The 25046-nt window shown below is 40.1% G+C and overlaps 1 protein-coding gene across 3 annotated transcripts in view; it reads left to right on the top strand.

The window, feature by feature from the left end:
- cacna1ha (calcium channel, voltage-dependent, T type, alpha 1H subunit a) overlaps nt 1-25046 on the top strand; it is a 274075-nt gene that overhangs the window by 234410 nt on the left and 14619 nt on the right. For all 3 annotated transcript variants that reach the window (XM_072559908.1, XM_072559909.1, XM_072559907.1), the window contains exons 28-30: nt 11284-11362; nt 11993-12114; nt 16224-16553. In XM_072559908.1, the coding sequence (XP_072416009.1) occupies nt 11284-11362; nt 11993-12114; nt 16224-16553 (531 nt within the window). The remainder of the gene's footprint in view (nt 1-11283; nt 11363-11992; nt 12115-16223; nt 16554-25046) is intronic.

Below are 25046 nucleotides of genomic sequence, written 5' to 3'. Positions count from 1 at the left end.
GAGAACTATGCATGTTTATCAACAGGTTTCCTTGACCAGGTTTGACCAGTTACCATGAGACTTCTTGGAGTGAATATTCAATATTGAGGGCTCCAAGGCAGTTGACTCCTTTTATATATTATAGTTACTGTATATTATGCTGGGACAATATCCCTTAATGAGATAAGTCAGGTGGTTAGGATAGTGAAAAAGATGTTTGGTATGCTTTTTTTTATTGGTCAGAGTATTGAGTACAGGAGTTATAAGGTCATGTTGCGGCTGTACAAGACATTGGTTAGGCCACTGTTGGAATATTGTGTGCAATTCTGGTCTCCTTCGTTTTAGAAAGATGTTGTGAAATCTGAAAGGGTTCAGAAAAATTTACAAGGATGTTGCCAGGGTTGGAGGATTTGAGCTATCAGGAGAGGATGAACAAGCTGGGGCTGTTTTCCCTGGAGTGTCGGAGGCTGAGGGGGTGACATTATAGAGGTTTACTAAATTATGAGGGGCATGGATAGGATAAATAGACTAAGTCTTTTCCCTGGGGTTGGGGAGTCCAGAACTAGAGGGCAAAGGTTTAGGGTGAGAGGGGAAAGATATAAAAGAGACCTAAGGGGCAACTTTTTCACGTAAAGGGTGGGTACTTGTATGGAATGAGCTGCCAAAGGAATATTTAAAAGGCATCTGGATGGGTATATGAATAGGAAGCGTTTGGAAGAATATGGGCTGGATGCTGGCGGGCAGGACTAGATTGGGTTGGGATATCTGGTGAGAATGGACAAGTTGGACTGAAGGGTCTGTTTCTGTGCTGTACATCTCTATGACTGTATGACTTTGAATCACATGAGCCCTTGTGTCATCAGCCAGATTACAGGCATATTCAGACTTGTTTGAGCTATGGAATGATACTTCCCTGTTGGATTGCAGTAAACAATTATTTTGTAAGTTCTTTGGTTCTAATTGGAGTCTAATAACTGAACAGTACAAAACAGTACCTTCAAATGCTCACTGCTGTGTGCCACATTTTCTGGGTATGACCTAATAGTATTAGAATTTGTTTCAAATTGTTATAGCATGAGCAAAAAGGCCTTTTGGCTCATTGTGTGCCCACTGATCTGTATATTTATTTATTCTAATCCTGTTATCTGGCACTTAGTCCATAGCCTTGTATGCTATGGCATTTCAAGTGCTCTTAAATGTCTTGTGCATTCCTTCTAATACCATTCTTTTTGGTAGTGAGTTCCAGATAGTTACCACCCTCTGGATGAAAATATTTTTCATCAAATCCCCTCTAAACCTGTTTCTCTTCTTCTTAAGTCTGTGTTCCCCTGTTATTGACCCCTCTACTAAAGGGAAAACTTTCTACCTGTCAATGCCCCTCAACTTTGGACACCTCAGTCAGTTCCCAATTCAACCTCTTTGCTGTAAGGAAAACAATCCCAGCCTATCCAGTCTCTTTTCATAGCTGAATTACTATAGCTCAGGCAACCTTCTGGTGAATCTTTTTTGCACCCCCTCAAGTGCAATCATTTTTTTTTATATAATGTGATGACCAGCATTACACATAGGACTCCCATTACTCACATTATACACAGCTCCATCAAAACCTCTTGCTGTTTTATTCAGCGCAATAGGGTTAAAGGCAAGTGCGCCATATGCCTTCTTAAATACCTTATCTGCATATCCTGCTGCCTAGGAGAAAGTGAGGACTGCAGATGCTGGGGATCAGAGCTTAAAAATGTGTTGCTGGAAAAGCGCAGCAGGTCAGGCAGCATCAAAGGAGAAGGAGAATCGACGTTTCGGGCATAAGCCTTCAAGGATTTATGGACATGCTTACCAAGGTCGCTCTGATCCTGTGCCATTGTTCAACCCATCTGATCATCGTGCAGTCTCAGGCTTCCCTCTTCAACATTTACTACCTTGCCAATTTTATCATGTGTAAATGTACTGATCATATCTGGATCATTAGTGTATACTGCAAATAGCAAGGAACCTAGCACCGAACCTTGGACACAGGCTTCCAGTCACAAAAACAACTTTCGACCATCACTCTCTGCTTCATGTCAATAAGCCAATTTTGGATCCAATTTGTCAAATTGCCTTAGTTCCCATAGACTCTTAGGTTCTTAACCAGTCTGCTATGCAAAATCTTGTCAAAAGCCTAACTGAAGTCCATGTGGATTATATCACCTGCACTATAGATGTTACCGATAAGGTAGGCACATGGATGATTTTGGGATAGTGTAGGGGGACGAGCTGAGAATAGTTCACAGGTCGGTGCAACATCAAGGGCTGAAGGGCCTGTTCTGCGCTGTATTGTTCTATGTTCTGTGTATGATTCCATGAGTATGACCTTGATAGGTTATTGCTCGATGAGTCTGTAAGCCAGCTTTCTCAATTTTGACACCAACCCTCAGATGTTAGCAAAGAGGACTTTACAGGATCAACAGGACTGATTTGGCCTGGTGTCTAGGTCTGGTTTCCTTTTTGAGGCTTTTTAGTGCTTATTTACAACTGAGTGGTTTGCTGGGACACTTCAGAAGGTAGCTAAGAGTTTGAAAATATCAATATTTCAAAAACGTCCACTAGTACTTTCTTAAGGGCAATTAGAGATGACCAATAAAAGCTAGCTTTGCCAGTAAAATCTGAAAAACCTGAAAATGCCAAGAGAAAAAAGCACTGATTCAGGAAATGATGACCTTCAGACCTTAGGGGCAAAAGGAAAGGAGATTTACATGATATCTCTCCATGTAGGAACTGAGTAGAGAGCTTGATGTTGATGTTGGATGCTTAAATTGCCATAATGTCCATATCTTGGAGCACAGATTAAATTTAAAAAATATAAACCTGAGATTGCAGCTTATACATACTGTCCTTGTTCTGAGAGATTACAGAACGGATTGTGTACGTCTACATAGAACTTCTAAAACTATGGTTTTTGGTTCTAATTCTGTAAGGTCCAGTGAAACATGACTTATATAATATTTTTTTCTTCAGATCAGTTTACCAGCTGTGTTTTCTTTCAGACTAAATTGATTTTAAAAGTAGAATTGTGTAGTCATAAATTATTTTGCCATGAAAAGGGGCAGCTGTCAGAACAATCTTGTTTTTCATTTGGACTATTTATTGTCTTTTTGGAAAAAAACACCTATGTTGTTGTCTGTTGCTAAGTCTTCATTGATTTGCCTTCTCTTGGAAATGTTAATGGCAAACTGTTCCACTTTTTAAAGTTCTGCACTTGAATAGAGGCTTGAGTGTAAACCATTCTTGTCAGTTTTATTGGAAGGCTGACTGATTAAAAGATGTAATAAAATGTTCTGTTCAGCCAAATTAACATCCAGTACCAGTAACAAACTCAGTCAATTAAGTGACTTTTCCCATGTGTTGCCACTCAATTATGTGATCAATTAAGTGACTGATTATACCCTGTACAATAGGAGTGATTCAGACACAATTGGCGTTTATCATGTATTGATTTCCACAAACATCACAACATACAACTTTACTGATAATACTCGCCATACAATAACATTGGAACAAAATAAGCTTCAAAGTGAATTTTCTAAAGTAATTCTCATGCAAGAGAAGGAAAGTGCATAGGATACGGAAAGCTGAGAAGGGGCGAACAGAAAATGTGATTGAAATAGGTTTTAAAGAAGCAGCAAAAAACAACTTATACATGGAGAGATTTATCAGATAAATCACCAAGGCAGAATGTTGGCTCAGTGGTTAGCATTGTTGCCTCACAGCATCACAGACCCGTGTTTGATTCTAGCCTCGGGCAACTATCTATTTGGAGTTTGCACATTCTCCCTGTATCTGCGTGGGTTTCCTCTAGGTGCTTCAGTTTCCTTCCGCACTCCAAAAGTGCGTAGATTAGGTGGATTGACTATGCTAAATTACTGATAGTTTCCAGGAATATGCAGGCTAGGTGGATTAGCCATGAAGAATACAAGGTGGGTCTGGGTAGGATGCTCTTCACATGATTGGTGTGGACCTGATGGGCCAAATAACCAGCTTCCACAATGCAGAGATTCTGTGATTCTATGAAATTGCGGATAGGGCAGGCAAGAAGTTTTCCTTCTGTCGCTACCTAATGTTAAACAAGTTATTCTTGTATGGCTAATCCTTACTTCACTCATAGAATCCCTACAATGTGGAAACAGGCCATTCAGCCTATTAAGTCCACACGGATCCTTCAAAGAGCATCCCACCCAATCCAATCACTCCACCTCATCCCTGTAACCCTGCATTTCCCATGGCTAATTGATCTAGCCAGCATATCCCTGGAACACTATGGTCAATTTAGCATGGCTAATCCATCTAACCTGCATATCTTTGGACTGTGAGAGGAAGGAGGAGAAAGTGAGGACTGCAGATGCTGGAGATCAGAGCTGAAAATGTGTTGCTGGAAAAGCGCAGCAGGTCAGGCAGCATCCAAGGAGCAGGAGAATCGACGTTTCGGGCATCAGCCCTTCTTCAGGGAGGAAAACAGGGCACCAGGGAGAAACCCACATAGACACAGAATGTTCAAAACCACACAGGCAGTTGCCCGAGGGGAGAATCAAACCCAGGTGCCTAGTGCTGTCAGGCAGCTGTGCTAACCACTGAGCCACCATGCTACCCAGTGTTCACATGCTCTGATAATTATTCCATTAATGGTGTTTTGGAAACAAGTGAACGAGTTTTACAAACTTATCATAAATAGGCTTCAAAAAAATGAATAGACCTCACGTGGGCCAATTAGCTCATTTGGCTGGACAGTTGGTTTGTGATACAGAATAACACCAACAGCACAGGTTCAATTCTTGCATTGGCTGAAGTACCATGGATATTCCAAATCCCTCATGACCCTCAGGTTAGAATCACTGCCAGTTCTCTCTCTCTATTGAGAGAGCAGCCTTGTGAAGAAGGCTCTTGGGGTCATATCCAAACCAGGAGATTTGGGTTTGTTTCTCTCCTGTTGCAGAGGTAATAATATCTCTGAACAGGTTGATTAAAAACATTTGAATAGGGTCCATCATCATATTAGCAAGGTACATATTGTGGAATTTGAAACGTAATCATTATGTTATAACTATGTGACTTTATTACTTTTATTCACTACCTTCCGAAGATAAATAAGTTTCTGATTCCATTTAACAATGAACTAGTATCAGAGATTTCCTCAAAGTAATTTCTGCACAGCATGTTTCACAGATCAGATTTCTCATTAATTTAAATAATTATTACATTCCTAATTTCCTTCAGTTGGCACAATTTGAAACAAAATGATGAGAATGAGTGCCCTTAACATAAAGGCAGCATTTGACCACATGAGGTCTCACAAAACTTCGGCATGATAGAAGTCACTGGAAATCAGGTGAACATGTTCCACTGATTGGGCTCATACCATAAAGCAAGATGATTATGGTTGTTGGAGCCAATCACCTCAGCCCCAGATGCAGAATTTCCTCAGCATAACATCTTCAAATGTTTCATCCATCATCTTCGCTCCATTTAAGAATCAGAAGTAGGGATGCTCACTGATGATTGTGCACTGTTCAGTGGCACATGGAACCACTTCGACACTGACAAAGGCAGCATATTGCCACCATCTGTACATTCCCCCCTAAGTCACACATAATTATGGCTTGGAACCCTATTACTGTTCCTGAATAAAGATCTTAAACATCTCTCCCTAACAGAACAATACCACATGGACAGCAGCACTTTCAGATGCAGTTCACTATGGCTGCATGAAGGATAATTAAGAGTTGGCAATGAGTATTGGCCTTGTCAATGACCTTCACATCCCATAAATGAATTTTAAAAAGTGGTGGGTGGAGTATAGGTCAAGTCAGTTTCTTTATCCTGGGTGGTGTTAAGCTGTTCGTTGGAGCTGCACTTAGCCCAGAAAGCGGATAGCTTTCCATCATACTTGTGCCTTCTAGATAGTGGACAAGCATGTAGGGCCAATTATTCAGCTGCCCTCAAGAACAATTTTATAGATTGATCTGGTTGCATCTTAAACAACAAAGTCAGTTTTGATGCTTTTAAATTAGGAACTGTTTCTGCCAGTTAGAAAACCTAGCAGTTATTTCTGCAAGTGGCACAAAACCAAATTAGTTTGTCCATCAAGTTCCAATTTTTAAAAAAAATGCAAGCATGTAAGTGTATCAGAAGGGCAATAATATGTTGAAAATATTCTTGATAGGTAATATAGTCCTGATTAACATAGTAGAATTAAATGTATTACTTGTGTTTGAAAACTTAAATATTGTTTCATTAAATTTATCACAATGTCACAACAAAATAACATTTTCAGTCTAGCCACTGAACCTCCGACATGCATGGCAACAGTTTAAGGTGTAATGATGTAGAAATACATTGAATTATTGAGAAATCCCTGCACCAATGATCTCATTACAGCGTGATCAAGGAAAATAAAGACACTTCCTTTGTGGTGTTCAACTTTTCCAACCTGAAACTCACTGTAATAACAACAATCTCCAGTTGTCTAGAGCACCTTCAATGATATGCAGCAACCATTTTTTTGATAAAACAGTCTGGCCTCTGGCCTCACTAGTTAATCACTGAGACCAGTTTATTGTTTTGCACACTTCTGACAAAGGATATTTAGTGCTTAATTATGGCTTTTGTCATTCCCTCCACTGAGTTACGAACAAATTCCAAAATCAATGCCTCAATAATAGCTCATATATATTTTGCTGACTGAATGTATTCATAAGAGATGTCTGAACAAATAACACATTACTCTTGTTCTGTCTCAGAGGAACTGTAATAAAAGGACTTAGGTTCACTTTCTCCACCAGCCTTTACCGTTACCTCTCTGTCCCATTTTAATGCTGAATCAGTTTTGGTTTGTTTTGGCTGCACATACATACTCATTTTATCCTTTTTTTGGCTGTAATTCAACTCACTGATCTTACCATTACGCAAACTTAAACTTCACAATGTGATGTTAGCATCACAATGATAGCATCATTCATTAGTGTGAAGGATTGAAAAATCAGGCACGAAGATCAATGTGCTCACTTTATGATAGCCCTTTTACTAACATGCAAATTAAAATTAATCACCAGAAGCTCTTGAGTGCATTGTTCCCATCTCGATTGTTTAAACCACATTCATGTCGAACAAGGCATCATATTTGTAATGAAATTTCAGACGACATGGGGTGGAATCTTACCAGGCTTTGAGCAATGTGGGGTATGGTGGAATGAGCAATAGAAACAGATGAGATGTTCAGGAAGATCCATTTAAATATCAAGATCATCTTGCCGCATTTTTTTTTTCAAGCTGCATAGCAAGATTTTTGCTATCCGCATGGTGCTCATTGTTTGTTATTAGATACATTGTTAACACTCCAACTGGCCACAGGTTGCAATCTTATCAAACTAATTATCCGGAAATCTTGACATGGAAACCAGAGCAGGTTCAACTCAACACCTTCTCTCAATGACTTCTATGTTTCCCATGGCCAAATTGCAGAGCAGGACACAATCCCCAAGCATCAGCCTCACACATCCTTCTATCATAGACATTGACTTTCAGGGAGGCATTGCCATCATACTGCCATCCTCCAACACACTGGCATTATAAACACGTCTAGCAGGGCACTCCATCAACTAGCAGTATACAACTGCATTGGATACAATACTACACAGGGACAGGAACCCAGTCCATAACATAGACCAGGCTGCCTATGAAGGCTGCTCACTTGTTCTTGCAGCCTGCTACCTACTGTCATGCTAGCAGCTGTCATGTGTTGCTGTGATTTGAGCTGCCACATCTTAAATTGGCAGTTGCTGCTCAACTGGCAGGTCAGCATGCTGTGCAGCAATCCTCAGCCAAACCTGTGTGCAGTGTGTCATAAATAATTGTTCTATTGTCAGTTTAGAACCTGTACCAAATGCCCTAGCGTTTGTATCCAACACACACAAAATCTACTGCAAGCAGTAGAACATGTCAAAAAGACGTACGAGAATTGTCCACTTTGAAGTCCATCTTTGAATTGACAGAGGACACCTCTCAGTCAAGGGGGGAAGGGGGGGGGGCGGTTTATTCAGGGGCAGCCTCTCATACCAGTCCCAGGCTTTGGTTATAGTCAGTGCTTGTGTTGCACAGGGGGGGACCATGCTTCTGTGCTGCAAGGGGTAGGTCCTTTCTCTCAATAGACATCAATCAGAGGGGGGTGGGAGGGGTAGATGTGCCATCAGGGAGATTTGTGATCACCAGCTGAGGGTCTGAGCCAATGAGGGCTCGTGATGGCTGATCAGGTCGCAGGAGAGTGTTGGATTAAGGTCCCATCATTTCTCTTCCAAAAAAGTAAGGCAAAAGTGGGAAGCGGAGGACTAGATGATGGAGGGGACAGGTAGGCAGGTGTACACGGCTTGTGTGGCTGTGGAAATGTGCCGCCTGTGGGTTTTATAGAATGGGCACCTAGAAATGAGAAGGTGATGTTGAGGGTCCCAACAGCGTGTAGAGGAACCTCAATTATCTGGCATTCGATTATCCGAATATCGGCTTCTCCGGCAAGATGGCAAGGTCCCGATGCTCAGCTAAACTATATTATTTGGCATTCAATTATCCTGAATTCAATTAACCGACCAAAATGCTGCTCGCCCATGTCCTTCAGATAATCGAGGTTCCTTTGTATTGACACTGAGGCTGAAAGCCACTGGCAGAGAATCACTTACTACCACAACAATTAGGAAAAACATGCCTAGCGTACGGTATTGAGGAGGACGCCTGCAAAGGGACATTGCAATGGGAGTGGAAAGTGAGCTGACGTGTGAGAGGGGGCTGCAAGTGCAACTAGTCACTGGGTAGTCACACTGATTGACAACATATTTTTGTTAGCCTGTAGCACAGAAGACATGCAAAGTTAATAATGGGGAAGCATGGGGGCAGTAATGAGAGCAAATGAGGGAATGTGTTGCATACAAAATGGCCTGCTTCCACACTGTAGGGATTCTATGCTTCAAAAGAGGGGCTATTAGAACATAAGGATTGGTGTGAGCGGGTGTGGATGTTGTCCAATGGCACATATGATGTCAGGTAACAGAGAACAGTATTGCGCTCACTCTAACGGAACTAAGGTTATTCATCCTCTTCCCGCACTGCAGCCCAGTACTCCTCACCCTGGAGATGTTATTGACTCGGTGGCCATCTCTGACCAGGTTGTCATAGTCTGGTAGCATGGCTTCCTCTGCCAGTCATCTGGAAAGGTCAAGCACATTTTCTCAGTGTAACATAGGAAACTGGGAAGATGACTCCTCTCCTCTCCATCAACCCATCCACAAGGACCCAACTGGTCCCTTTCCAAGGAGAGTGGTGTCAGTCTCCCCTTGTCTGACATTTTGCTTCCATGGCCAAGCAGGGCTGCTTCCAAATGCCAACAAATTTGCTGATGTGTAGTGGGCTTTGATAACTCCTCAGTTATTGAAGCAGCCCGTGTTCAAATGCAACAAGGCCTGGACAACTCAAAAAAATCTAATCTGGTTCCATCATTTTAATCTAATTACTTACATTGTAAGTGAAATGTATTAACTGAGAAGGTTGTGAATGTTTTGTATTCTCCACTATAGAGGGCTTTGGAAACTCAATCTTTGAATAAGTATAAGATAGAGATTGATACATCTCTAACTACCAATCACATACATGGTATTGGAGGGTTTGAGATATAAAAATAAACTGGAAAGACTGAGACTTTTTTCACTGGAACATAGGAGGTTGAGGGGTGACCATATTGAGGTTTATAAAATCATGAAGGGCAGAGATAAAGTGAATGACAAGGTCTTTCCCCTAGGATGGGGGAGATCAAAACTAGCAGGCATATTTTTAAGGTGAGAGGAGAAAGATTTAAAAAGGACATGAGGGCAACCTTTTTTTTTACAGAGTAGTTTGTGTGTGAAATAAACTGGCAGAGAAAGTGGTGGGTACAGGTACAGTTACAACATTTTAAAGACATTTGGATAAGATCATGAATAGAAAACGTTTGGAGGGATATGGGCCAAGTGCAGGCAGGTGGGACTAGTTTAGTTTGGGAACATGGTCATCGTGAACTGCTTGGTGCAAAGGGTTTGTTTCCGTGTTGTATAACTGTATGGGGATGGGATGGATAAAAGGCATTAATGTGTTCAATCAATCATGATGGTATTGAATAGCAGGGGAGGCTGAAAAGGCTGAGTGGCCTGGTTCTTTTCCTGTGTTCCAATGTACTATGTTAGCCGCAATATTTGTTGTGACCAAACAAGCAGGTGTTAAAGAGAGATAAGCTGATTCTCCTTCTCCCCACTAGACCTAACAATATTTTTGTGTGTTTGTCAAATGTAAAAGGATTAAAAGTTGAATTTACACGAGAGCTGTTTGATCAGTGAGACACAGTTTTGCTCATGTAGTAATTCTAACATTGAAGAGTGCAAGAATTTCTTGTTCATCTAACAAAGGAGCAGCGTTCCAAAAGCTTGTGATTTCTAATAAATCTGTTGGACTATAACCTGCTCTTGAGTGCCTTCAGTCCTAAACTATCAAAATGGCACCATATTGTGGTGACGCATGAAATCTTTTCACTGTATTATATTCTATTTCTCACTGTAAAATACAGGTAATGATAAAAATCATTGATTCATTCATTTGTCATCAAGCCTGCTTTTTCGTAAATGCTATCTTTTTGGGCCATATGGGACAAAGTCACTTGTAAAAGTATATACTCTGTTTTATTCCCTGCTATAGCTCAATATTGTCAAAAGCTGTCCTTTGTATCTGCCAGCCACAAGGCTTTTATATATGAACTTGCTTTCTGTTAGCACTTCTTCAATGGTTGCCATGTAGTGGCCAAGAAAATACAATTGATCCTTTTACAATTTTTGCAAACACTTCAACGTCTTTTTCAAATGTTCTTAAAATAAATTACACACTCCATAGACATTTTAAAGAATTTAAATTGTCCTTACTATACAGCTCCCAGATTAAAGATAATCAAAATACTGCATTTAAAGTGCCAGCACTGATGCAGGCTAGAGGAGCTAATGGCCTTCTATTATGTTTTGATTGATTTGATTTTATGACTTTGCATCATATGTCGAATACCAGTAATTCCTCTTTATGATTCTGCAACCTTGTACTTCTAAGTTTACAGCAGAGTGGGAGGATATTTGACCCAGTGTTAGTCCTAGTTTATTAAAAGACCCATACAATTAGCTCCACAGCTCAGTTCTAACTCATAGCCCTGAATGTTTGGACTAACATTCTCTGAGTTTCTGTATTCTATAAAAGATCCTTTTCTTTGCCTTTCAGGTTGGAAACCTTGGTTTATTGTTCATGCTTTTGTTTTTTATCTATGCGGCTCTTGGAGTTGAACTCTTTGGAAAGCTGGGTGAGATTTTAATTGATATCTTTGTTACAGCCAACTTAGGTATTTTCTAATCAGGAGTATTATTTCAAATGTTTGAAGTAGGTGGCACTTGAACCTGGTCTCCTGGCTCAGAGGTAGAGACACTACCATTTTGCCACATGAGCCCAATTTTCAGAGTTTATTTCAAGGCTTAAGTAGAAGTTCATGCCCCCACTTATTGTAGTTTACACAGACCAATGGGTACTATTAAAATAAAGGGGGTTAGTTTAGCATGGATGGATAGTTTTCAACACAGAATTGTACTAACAGCATGAGTTCAATTCCTGAATGGCTGAGGTTACCATGAAGGGCTGTCCTTCCTAACCTCTCCCCTCACCTGGGTTATGGTGATCCTCAGGTTAAGCCACCACTAGTCATCTATCTCTTATGATACAGCAGCCCAATGATTTGGTAAAACTGTTGTAACTTTGCCTTTGTTAAAATTATTTTCAATGTAAACTATGAAACTTCATCACCTGCCTTTTAAAATAGGTCCAGAATAAAACTTGGCACCAAGCAATGAAAATTCAAATGAAAGGGAATTGTTAGTTGTATCAATTAAAGACACTTTATATAACCTTCAATAATGGATTGGACTATTTTGCTTCTCAGTTTGTAATGATGAAAATCCATGTGAAGGCTTGAGTCGACATGCAACATTTGAGAATTTTGGAATGGCATTTCTAACTTTATTCCGAGTTTCTACTGGTGATAACTGGAATGGAATAATGAAGGTATGTAATTACTTCCACTGAACTGTTCAGTTCAAGCATTATTAATACACCAAGAACCTATTCATTAGAATGTCCCAGGAAAATTAAATGATCTAATTTATCTGTATTTATGTTCAATTCACTTTACTTTGTTCACCAGTAATTAATGGTATCTCCCTACAGTCTTCATCTCAAAACGTTATTTACTTCATAAGGTATAAATAAAGGGGGAGCAGATATAGGACTGAGTTGAGGAGGATCTTCTTCATCCAAAGGATTGAGCGCCTATGGAACTCCCTGCCCAGTGAAGCAGTTGAGGTTACTCATTGAATGTTTTTAAGGCAAAGATAGATTTTTGAACAGTAAAGGAATTAAGGGTTATGGTGAGCAGGTGACCACAAAAGAACCAGCCGTGATGTTATTGAATGGTGGATCAGGCTCGACAGGCCAGATGGCCTACTCCTATTCCTATTTCTTATATTCTTATGCTTTCATATATTTCTGATATTTTTGAATTTTAACAGGGCTGGAATGGGCTACTTGACTGACAAGAATCATCCAATTCGTAACAAAGATTATTTCCCCATGATAAATGAGTGGATTAGCATTGGGCGAGAGGAAACTTTCATAAAATACTCAAAACAGCCCCAAAACTGCCTCCAAGTCATCCACTTCTGGGTTTAATAGCAGAGTAGGAACAGTCAAACAGCTCCCATGGGATAGATTTTGTCATCTAAATATTATAATGAGGTTGGGAACCTCTCAGCCATTCAGGAAATGTGCAGCTCAAAGAGGAATAGACAGCTTCAAAGGCTTGTAGGCCAGGATGGTGAGCAAGCATGTTTCTATGCCCAAAGGCTCAGATCTGTCTTCTCCAACCAAGACTTGAATGCTTCAAGAGGATATATATATATATTATATAAATAAATGGAAATATCATCAGTCAGTCATTTATCCTAATTGTAGGATACATGATTGACTGTTGATATTTCTATCTATTTCTGTTGAGTACATATATTTGAGATAATTGTTTCTTAATGCTGAACATTCAAGATGGGGTTTAATTCACGTTTTTTTTTAATAACTACCGGTTCCTCAGTGGGCTGTCTGGAGGAGAGGCAAGGTAAAGAGCCAGCATCCTAAAGGACAAAAGAGAAACTGAAGGGCAAGGCAACTGAAACAGTTGTTAGGAATAAAGTAAAAGGAACATTCCTTTTGTTTGGATACAGATCAACACTGACAAAAGCTAGTTAGAAACAGGTCACCAGATAGCTGTCTTGGAGTGACATACACATTTAAAGGTAGATAATCTTTTTAACAAGGATTCATTTTATTTTTCGCACCTTAAGTCATGAATTCTCAAGACTGACTGTTGGGAAGGGGTACAATGCTTATTACACCTCCACCCAAATATGAGCGTGCATGTTGGATTGGAGTAATGATTTCAAAATACTTTTAAAATGTATTAAGAGTAATCAATGATTTTGCTGTCAGGCCTGCAAAAAGATCTAAGTTGGTTATGCCTCTTTTTTTCTAAAGTTGACAGGAATAATTTTTGAAAAGGAGTTTGATACAACAGTAATGAGATTCCTACTAAAGAACTGAATGAAATCCGAAGAAACTAATTGTATTCCACAGGTTGATTGTGATTTCTGCCAGGTCTGCAAACAAACTATAACAGCAATAGAGGTTAAGGCTGATATTTTTCCCTCAACCTGCTGAAATACATCTGATTCTAATGAAAAAAAATAGATCTCTTATCTTTTGTTTATTAGATGATCATTCTGCAAGATTCCATACAATGGGCTGCCTTTGCACTGAAAAATTAAGTGATTGTAATCATGCCCTTCTCAATATCATTGTACAGTTCTTGCAAGCTACATGCTTTCTGTATTGCTGAGGTCTAAACTGCACAACCTTTCCTTATCGTCATTTGAACTATTAGTCTTCTTTCAAAATAATGATGCTGCATGTGTGGTGTGAACACAGGATGTGATGTGACCTTCACTTGAGATGAGGCTATTCTTTTTTAAAATGTCAGAAGGTCTCAGTACAATCACTATAATTATGATTGAGCTGGACAGATGAGCCACAGGAAGAGGCAATTTATAAATGCTCAGTTCAATGCCCATGCGATGAACAGCAATCAGAGTTCTGAATGGAGTCACCTACTCAAAAGAAATTTCTTATAGGTTATTAAATGGAAATTCAATGTAGAAAAATACTCAATAACTGTAGAGTTGTACAGAGTACCAGTAGATTTCAGATTTATTATCAGGGTCCTAGTAGGATATTAGATTGTAACAAAGAGGTTTGATTGGTTTCATAATATAGTTTTAAGATCCACAGGTGAGAATAACAAGGTATTTTTACACATTTCTAAAGTACAACGAGAGAATGAAGAGCTTTATGCATGTGACATATTCCCAACTTAAATGCATTACAACTCATTCAAAATTATGTATGTGCATCCTATCCCTGACTAATACTTGCTGATCATTACTTATAAACTCCCTGATACTTTGGTACTCATTTTAAAAACAAAAAGTGCTGAAAGAACCTAGCAGGTCTGGCATCCTATACTGAAAGTGAAACAAAGTGAATATTTTAAGCCCAATGTGGCTCTCTTACTTGGAACACAGGTGCTCCAAGACCTTAATTTTTCCTGTCTCTAAAACCTCCCCTAATCCAATGTGGTAGTGCATAGAAGAAGTGCTGGAATTACTGAACAGGTCAGGTAACATTTATGGATGGAAACAGAGTTAATGGTCATGATTTGGAGATGCCGGTTTTGGACTGGTGTGTACAATGTTAAAAATCACACAACACCAGGTTTCTCCTGACCTACCTGACCTGCTGCGCTTTTCCAGCAACACATTTTTCAACACCAGGTTATAGTCCAACAGGTTTATTTGGAACCACTAGTGCTGCTGTATCCACAACCACCTGATGAAGGAGCAGCGCTCTCAAAGCTAGTGCTTCTAACTAAACCTGTTGGACTATAAGCTGGTGTTATGTGATTTTTAACAGAGTTAACGGTAACAGTTGTTGGCGGCAGAACTGTAAACGCATGACATTTCCTCAAGAGGTGAAAGGTATGAGTATCAAAATTAAAGGCGCTAAGACAGGCGTTAATTTTCTGTAAGTCAAGGGGAGCATTCTCACTGTTAAAGAAGCTTTTCCCTCAATTACACATGCGTTGTTCTCCTTTCCTTGCCATTACCCACTCTTAGTCATCAATGCCTCCCTGCTAATAGTTGAACAAAGCTCTCATACAAGAAAAAGCAGCACTACTCACTCCAACACCAGCAGGAAGACTACCTCACCCGCTGCATGTCATGCTTAACCGGTTGTGAACCTGAAGGCCTATCTATCTTGTTTGATTAGATTAGATTACATTACAGCGTGGAAACAGGCCCTTCGGCCCAACAAGTCCACACTGACCTGCCGAAGCGCAACCCACCCATACCCCTACATTTACCCCTTACCTAACACTACAGGCAATTTAGCATGGCCAATTCACCTGACCTGCACATCTTTGGACTGTAGGAGGAAAGAATGCACATCATGCAACGGTTCCCAACATCTGCCATGAGAAGCTTAATCCACTGTCAATTTAGTTCTGTAGTTTCATACTGCCTTTGGAAGCTAAACTTTGGCCTTCTGCAAAATTAAGTGTCGATCATTTTGCTGTTGGGAGTTTCAAAAGATTCTGCCCAACTAATGAAAGGTTCTTTTTTAACCTAAAAGATTAACATTGGTTTTCTGACTAACCTGTTAAGTGTTTCCAGCATTATCTGTCTTTATTTTAGATTTGCAGATTCACAACATGTTGCTTTAATATGCTGATATGCACTTTGTTCTTCAACTTTGCTTCATATGCTCTGACAAAGTCTTCAGTTATCTTGATCTCAACTTATAGCTAGATCCATCACCCTCATATCACTCCTCCCACATCAGAAACCTCATCAAATCCAACCTCTTTCACCATTCCTTCTGTCATCTTTGCAAGCTGTACCACCACTGCTGGTCATCCATTTTTACCATTGTTTGTAATTTGGAAAATCTTGCTTTGTTGAGGGTGGTACATAAATGCAAGTCATTGTTTACACTCTTTTGAATTTTCACAGGATACATTGCGAGAATGTGGCAGTGAAGATAAGCACTGCCTCACCTACCTCCCTTTCTTTTCTCCTGTGTACTTTGTCACCTTTGTTCTAATCGCTCAGTTTGTGCTTGTCAATGTTGTGGTTGCTGTTCTAATGAAACATTTGGAGGAGAGCAACAAAGAAGCCAAAGAGGATGCAGAGCTTGATGCAGAAATAGAGCTGGAAATGTCACAAGCCCAGGGAGCATCAAGTAGCAACATTGGACAAACTCCTACCCTTGACAGCAAAGCCTCGGGAGCTGGCCAGGAGTCAGTACAACTTGAATCACCAGTACATGTAAAACAATTAGTGGTGAGTGCAATTTACACTATTTCTTTTATTCATAGAAAAGGATCACAAGCAAGCTTATTAGTTAACTTTTTGGGGTATCGTTATAATACATTCAAAAGTACAACAACAAAAGAGTTGTTGCTTTCATACTAATTAGACTTGGGGCTGAATTTTCCCATGCATGTCACAATCCTGACATAAGCTTCAATTCCACAGTAGGATGTGGAGCACAATCTTCACAGAGGTTGCCAATTAAAACATTGCCTCAACGACACCCATTATCAAGGACGGGACTGAGTTCTAATGCCAAGAGGTCTGTTCTGCTGACCTGTTTTGTGGTGTGAGAGGGATGGTACCTTCATAGGAGGGAGCTACATTAGTTAGGACAGCCAACCTCCATGAATTGGCTACAGTGATATGTCTTTTGCTTGAGGAGACCCGAGACGTGGAAATTTAATGCCAGCATTTAATGAAAGGCCTCATGGTTTAAACATCCCACAGAGATAGATTAGAGTGGTGCTGGAAAAGCACAGCAGGTCAGGCAGCAACCGAGGAGCAGGAAAATCGATGTTTCAGGCAAAAGCCCTTCATCAGCCATTCCTGGTGAAGGGCTTTTGCCTGAAACATCGATTTTTCTGCTCCTCGGTTGCTGCCTGACCTGCTATACTTTTCCAGCACCACTCTAATCTAGTCTCTGATCTCCAGCATCTGCAGTTCTCACTTTTGCCTATCCCACAGAGATAGTCAGGTTCTTGTGTGAAATTTGAAAAATTTGAATCCGTTTTTAAAATTGAGTTTAATTACCCTATTGAGTGCCCTAATTGGCTATGTACCATTTCAGGCAGGTACCATTCCTGCTGGGAGTTTTCATGCAGGAAAATCATACAGTATGTGTTTTGGATTGGCCTGACACAAACCAATTGCATTTTCCATGTCCCCTCTCCACTTCCCAAATCACTTCCATCTGCTTGGAAGAATTTAGTTCATGGGGCTTAACTACTTATGTAGTGTTAAGGATGATTAAATTTGTATAACACCTGTAATAATTTTAGGAAGTCTGAAATCACTTCCTAGTAAAACAAAAGTACTCTTTGAAGTACAGTCACTGTTGTAATGTAGGAGATGAGCCAGCTTTTTGTACCAGCAATGTGATGATAGCCAAAAAATCTATTTTGGTGGTAGGGGGATGTGTATTGGCCAGGATACTGGGAACAATGCTCCTCCCGTTCCTTTGAAATATTCCCACAGGGAGTTCTATGTCCACTTGAGAGAGCAGTTGGAACCTTAGTTTGATATATTCACCAAAGCATGCCCCCCCGATAGTGCCACATTCTCTCAGTACTCCACTGGATTATAAAACTAGATTTTTTTACTTTCTGGGGTGGAATTTGAAACCATAATCTTCTGTCACAAAGATGTGGGTATGATCACTAAACCATCGCTAAAAACTGAATAATATAATACAAAAATGGATTAAGAAAAAATAATATCTTTTTCAGAAGGCTTCAAACTGTCTGAAAACAACCATTTAACTTTCTTATAGGAATATATATAACCTGAACTTGAAATTTAAATTAGCAACCAGGTCAAATTTGAGTTCAGTCCTTTATGCTGGTAAACTCCAGGCTGGATTAAAACACAGGATTTACCTCTCTTTCATTGGAACTTTGGAGCTCATCCAAGTTTCCAACCCAGCATTATTTTCATCATGTAGTAATGATTTTCAGAATGCATCCGTGGCTGTCAGATGAATGAGTCTGGGCCATTTTGATTATGTTGGACCAGTATGCAGATAGGAAATTTCTTGTTGATTCATGTCTTGGATGTTTTGTGCGAGTGGTTTTGCATCAGATTAGATTAGATTACTTACAGTGTGGAAACAGGCCCTTCGGCCCATCAAGTCCACACCGATCCGCTGAAGCGCAACCCACCCAGACCCATTCCCCTACATTTACCCCTTCACCTAACACTACGGGCAATTTAGCATGGCTAATTCACCTAACCTGCACATTTTTGAACTGTGGGAGGAAACCGGAGCACCCGGACGAAACTGGTCAGTCACCTGAGGCGGAAATTGAACCCGGGTCTCTGGCGCTGTGAGGCAGCTGTGCTAACCACTGTGCCACCGTGCCGCCCATAAGATCAGAGTGATCTCAACCAATTAAAATACAAACGGATATGTCACCCAGTGTTTCTGGCATCACATCTTGCCATTAGCCACTCTCGGTGGTAGTATTATATTTCTTGAGTATGTGATGTTGTGACATCATTAATATCAGCAGACTTCACTCACCATAAATGTGAACTTCAGTTGTCCTTTAAAGTAATATCAGACCAAAGACAATAACATTCTTCAAATGGTATCTTTAGTTTAAGATAGCAAAAGCTGTAACTTACATTGATCACTAAACCATCGCTAAAAACTGAATAATATAATACAAAAATGGATTAAGAAAAAAAAATCTTTTTCAGAAGGCTTCAAACTGTCTGAAAACAACCATTTAACTTTCTTATAAGAATATATATAACCTGAACTTGAAATTTAAATTAGCAACCAGGTCAAATTTGAGTTCAGTCAAATTAATCCTACCCACTGTAGCTGTAACTTACATTTTTGTTTTCAAAAAGTGAAATTAAAATATGAAAAGAGCTTTTTAATGGTTTACTGAATTGATAGTGCATCATTTTATCAATCCATCAATTGGATTATTTTACTTTTATGCCATAGTTTGCCCCCATCCCTCCTCTCCTTTGGGTGCTGAGGATATGCCCTGAAAAGGGCATCAGACCTGTAAAGTAAATAATAATCCAGTACCAGGACAACTCAGTCTCCATTGGCAAAGTGATAAATAATTGTCCTGTGTATTGCTGCTTCAGGTGCAGAACTTTGATTCTGGCAGACCTCCCAGTTCTTTGCTTGTTGGTTTGCAAATCTTTCCTCCCCATATTGGAGAAGGTGTCAACCATAATTATGATGTCAAGTTTATAATAATTACATCCGAGCAACTCCTTATCCAGTAAATTAGCTGCTGAGTTCATCCTGAACTGTACGTGCTGTACATTGAGCCCAAAGAAACTGGCTGGATTACTGGACCCTTCCAGTTCCATTGCGGTACTAGTGAAAAACATCCCAGGAGGGTTAAGAATGGAAGCAATTTGGTTGGAGCTAAGGAACAAATAAGATGCAGTTACATTTCTGGGTGTTATCTATAGGCCAGCAACAAGTGGGAAGAATGCAGAGGAATATTCCTCTGAAATGTGGTGATTGTTTAGGGAGCACTTGCTGACAATGCTGGATAGGTTTGCCCCACTGAGCCAAGGAAGGGATGGTAGGGTGAAGGAAGCTTGGGTTTCAAGGGATGTAGAACATCTAGTCAAGAGGAAGAAAGAAGCTTACTTAAGGTTGAGAAAGTAAGGATCAGACAGGGCTGATCTAGAGGGTTACAAGGTAGCCAGAAGGAACAGCTCTTAGGAGAGCTAGAATGGGGCAGGAAAAATCTTTAGTGGGTAGGATTAAGGAAAATCCCAAGGCATCATACACTTATGTAAGGAACAAGAGGGTGGCCAGAGTGAGGTTAGAGCTGATCAGGGATAGTGGAGGGAACTTGTGCCTCAGAGGAGGTAGGGAAGGTCCTTAATGAACACTTGACTTGAGTATTCACTTCTGAGAGGGACCTTGTTGTTTGCGAGGACAGCATGAATCAGGCTGATATGCTCGAACAAGTTGATGTTAAGAAGGAGGATGTGCTGTAAATTTTGAAAAACATAGGGATAGATAAGTCCCCTGGGTCAGGCGGGATATACCCAAGGTTACTATGGGAAGCGAGGGAAGAGATTGATGCACATTTGGCGATGATCTTTGCATCCTTACTGTCCACTGGAGTAGTGCCAGATGATTGGAGGTAGTAAATGTTACTCCTTTGTTCAAGAAAGGAAGTAGAGATAATCCTGGGAATTACAGACACGTCAGTCTTACATCGGTGGTGGACAAATTATGGAGAGGTAACTAAGAGACAGGAATTATGTTTACTTGGAAAACCATTGTTTGATTAGAGATAGTCAGCATGGCTTTGTGAGGCGTAGGTCATGCCACACAAGTCTTATTGAATTCTTTGAGGATGTGGCAAAACACATTGATGAAGGTAGAGCAGTGAATGTGGTGTATGTGGATTTTAGCAAGGCATTTAAAAAGGCTCCCCATAGTAGGCTCATTCAGCAATTAAGGAAGCATGGGATACAGGAAAATTTGGCTGTCAGGATACAGAATCGGCCTGCCCACAGAAGACAGTAGGTGGTGATAGATGGAACGTATTCAGTACGGTGACCAGTGGTGTGCTGCAGGGATCTGTTGGATGAGGAAGTGGAAGGGTGGGTTAGTACGTTTGCTCATGACACAAAAATTGGTGGAGTGGTAATAATGTGGAGGGCTGTTGTAGGCTGCAGTGAAACATTGACGGGATGCAGAGCTGGGCTGAAAAGTGGCAGATGGAGTTCAATCTGAAAAGTGTGAAGTGATTCATTTTGGAAGGTAAAATTTGAATGCAGATTACAGGGTTAAAGGCAGGATTCTTGGCAGTATGGAGGAACAGGGATCTTGGGGTACATGTCCATAGACCCTTCAAAGTTGCCACCCAAGGTGATAGAGTTGCTAAGAAGACGTATGGTGCTTTGGCTTTCATTAGCAGGGAGATTGAGTTTAAGAGCCGCAAAGTTATGCTGCAGCTCTATAGAGCCCTGGTTAGAGAATACTTGGAATATTATGTTCAGTTCTGGTCGCCTCATTATCGGAAGGGCGTGGAAGCTTTCAAGAGAGGGTGCAGAGGAGATTTACCGAGATGCTGCCTGAACTGGAGGGCATGCCTTATGAAGAAAGGCTGTGGCATCTAGGGCTTTTCCCATTGGAGTGAAGGGTGAGAGGCAACATGATAGAAGTGTACAAGATTTTGAGAGGCACAGATAGAGTGAATTGTCAGAGAATTTTTCCCAGGGCAGAAATGACTATCACAAGGGAGCATGACTTTAAGGTGATTGGAGGAAGGTTTCAAGAAGATGTCAGAGGTTGGTTCTTTACACAGAGAGTGATGAGTGCGTGGGATGTACTGCCAGCAGTGGTAGTAATGTCAGATACATTAAGCGATTCTTGGATAGGCATATAGATAATAGTAAAATGAAGGGTATGTACATTAGTTTGATCTTAGAGTAGGATAAAAGGTCAGCACAACATCAAGATCCAAAGGGCCTGTACAGTGCTGTACTGTTCTATGTTCAACAAGCTTACAAGGAAATAACCAAGGTGCAAAGAATTATATGGATGCCATCATGAATGGCTTTAAATATCCAAATATAGACTGGAATGGTAGTAATGTAAAAAGTAATGTAAATGTAGGAATAAGAGTTCCTAGAGTGTGTGTAGGAATATTTAAACAACATGTTTCTGGTCCACTGAAAAAGAGATACAGAAACACAGGATACAGTCAAAATAAAGTACTAATTTCAACAGCCATCTCCCATGGTATTCATTCATGAAATTAAAGATCCCCCAATGATATTTTGCAGTCCTTCCTGAAGTTAGCAGGAAGAGCGCTTCTGCAAATCGGAATTTGGGAGATTAAAGATCCTCCAGAGAAGGTAACAAACCTGAAATAGCTCCACAGAGACAAGTACCCCATCACCATGTTACCCTTTATTTATACATGGACAGTCGTTGACGTTAATACAGAGTCAGCACTCACCCTTTTCATGTTAGCAGGTACTCCCTAATTGGGGTTGTTAATCTGGTCCAATCCTGTATCTCATATTCTATGAAGTCCAGTTGGCTGACCTCATTACAATCATGACAGAACCAATGATTCTATCCACCAGGAATGACTTCTGGGATGGATATCCAAGGAATATAAGATCCTGCAGTTTATTGATGTAATGCTATTCAGAATCAAAGTTAACAGTCTTCAAGCAAAAGACATACCATCTTCCCAAGTCCGAAGAGAGTGCGTTCTGGGAAAATTGTGAAACATTCAGACTGCCTGTACTGATTAGCTCAAAGATTTGCTAGATTAATGTATAATGATTCATTATGATTTAAAAAGATCTTTGGGGTTGGGGAGATGTTAACGTTCATGTTACTTTGGGTTCTATCCAAGCTGATGATTTCACACAGCCTTTGGGTGGAGGTAATTGAAACTTGTATGAGTTCCTGAGAAACGCCAAAATGTTTTCACAGCAACTGATAGTCCTAAATAGTTGTGCATATTAGGCAATGTAAACTGTGCACACCAGTTTGGTTAGGCCACTTTTGGAATATTGTGTGCAATTCTGGTCTCCCTCTTAACTAAGATGGAATGTTCAACAAGTGTCACTCTGTCGGCTCACCAATGGCCTATCCTCTATCACTCATAATTAGTTAGGTTCTAAAGACAGTATAAAAACGGAGTGTTGGTGACAGGGAATTACCCAAACCACAATATGACACAATTCAAAATCATGAAGGATCAATAGATATGTGGTATCATTCCAGCTCATGAAAGGATCAACAACAAGAGGTTATAGATTTAAAGAAACTGATAAATGGAGCAAAAACAACACGCTGAAGCAAATGCAGCAAATAGTTAAGGGCTGGAAGGCAATATCATTCCGTCTGAAAGCGTGGAGGAAGAAAGTTCAATTGAAACTTTCAAAATTATACTCTTATCTGAAAAGAGAGATTATGTAGCCCGAGGTGGGAGAAGGCAGGGGAATGGGACTAAGTGAACTGAACATTCAGAGAACTAGTGCAGCCAGGATAGACTGAATGGCTTTCTGCACAGTAATAATCTTGTGTTATTTTGAATGCTGAGCTAGGAATTTATCTTGCATTTCCATTTGTCATGAAACTAGAAAATGTGTAATTATATTTATAATATTACAACATTATTGTTCAATGAAATACAAGAATATTTCATGCCTGTTCCATATATTTTCCAATTGATTTAACCTTTAAATCCAATCTCCATTACACTCACCTCTACTAATTTTACTTCGCAACTAAGTCTTGAGATTAGATTTCTGCCTAAGCATTGGGGAATGAAGGCAATGACAAATGAAGCATTTGATAAACTGTCCTTTTTTTTTCTATTTTTAGAAATGAAATGCTTGTCACCAATGTAGCCTTCAATATTGCACACCAGTTTGGTTAGGCCACTTTTGGAATATTGTGTGCAATTCTGGTCTCCCTCTTATTGTGAAACTTGAAAGAGTACAGAAAAGCTTTACAAAGATATTGCCAGGGTTGAAGGGTTTGAACTATAGGGAGCAGCTGAATAGGCTGGGGCTGTTTTCCCTGGAGCATTGGAGGCTGAGAGCTGATTTTATAGGAGTTTACAAATCATGAGGGTCATGGATAGAGTAAGTAGACAAGGTCGTTTTTTGGGGTGGGGGATTCCAGAACTAGAGGTCATAGGTTTAGGTGAGAGCAGAAAGATTTAAAAGGGACCTAAAGAGCAACTTTTTCATGCAGAGGGTGGTGCATGTGTGGAATGAGCTGCCAGAGGAAATGGTGCAGTTTGGTACAATTACAACATTTAAAAAGCACCTGGATGGGTATATGACTAGGAAGGGTTTAGAGGGATATGGGTCAAGTCCTGGCAAATGAAACTAGATTAAGTTAGGATATCTGGTCGGAATGGACGAGTTGGACCGAAGGGTCTGTTTCTGTGCCGTACATCTCTATGACTCTGAGGACCAACAAAATCGAATCTAACCAAAGTTTAGCCTCAATGTAAAAGAGAAAAAGCAAGCTGGAAACATATTTTCCAAACGATTCCAAAGTTAAAAATCACACTACACTAGGTTATAGTCCAACAGGTTTATTTGGAAACACTAGCTTTCGAAGCACTGCTTCTTCCTCAGGTGATTATGGAGAATAAGATCAAATTTAAAAATCACACAACACCAGGTTCTAGTTCAACAGGTTTAATTGGAAGCAAACTAGCTTTCAGAGCGTCGCTCCTTCATCAGGTGATATCTGATGAAGCACTATCACCTGATGAAGGAGTGACACTCCGAAAGCTAGTTTGCTTCCAATTAAACCTGTTGGACTATAACCTGGTGTTGTGTGATTTTTAACTTTGTACACCCCAGTCCAACACTGGCATCTCCAAATCGAGAATAAGATCATAAGACACAGAATTTATAACCAAATGATAACAATGTTGTGGAGATGTGATGATTCATTAAACAGTTTTTGATCAAGTCTTTCATCTTTTAGAATAGGATGTGTTGGTTTCTGTTTTTTGATATGTAAATCCCAGAACTTCTTTTAAAATCAAATTATTGTGGAAGGTCTAGCTTTTCTAACAATAGGTGCCATCTCAGCTCAGACAATCATTAAGTTGTGAGGTCTGTCTGGTCCCACTGTTGAGTTAGACTGGTTTGATTTCTAAAGTGGAATTTACAAAATTTTACATGCACGTAATTCTGCAAAAACAAATTTAGCCCATAAGTTTATATGCATGTGTGTATCAGAGAGACAGAGTGAGT

The sequence above is a fragment of the Chiloscyllium punctatum genome, chromosome 40, assembly GCF_047496795.1.
Source record: "Chiloscyllium punctatum isolate Juve2018m chromosome 40, sChiPun1.3, whole genome shotgun sequence".
Taxonomy (NCBI): Eukaryota; Metazoa; Chordata; class Chondrichthyes; order Orectolobiformes; family Hemiscylliidae; genus Chiloscyllium; species Chiloscyllium punctatum.
The sequence above is the reverse complement of the archived record's forward strand: the minus strand, read 5'-3'. Positions and strand labels throughout refer to the sequence as shown.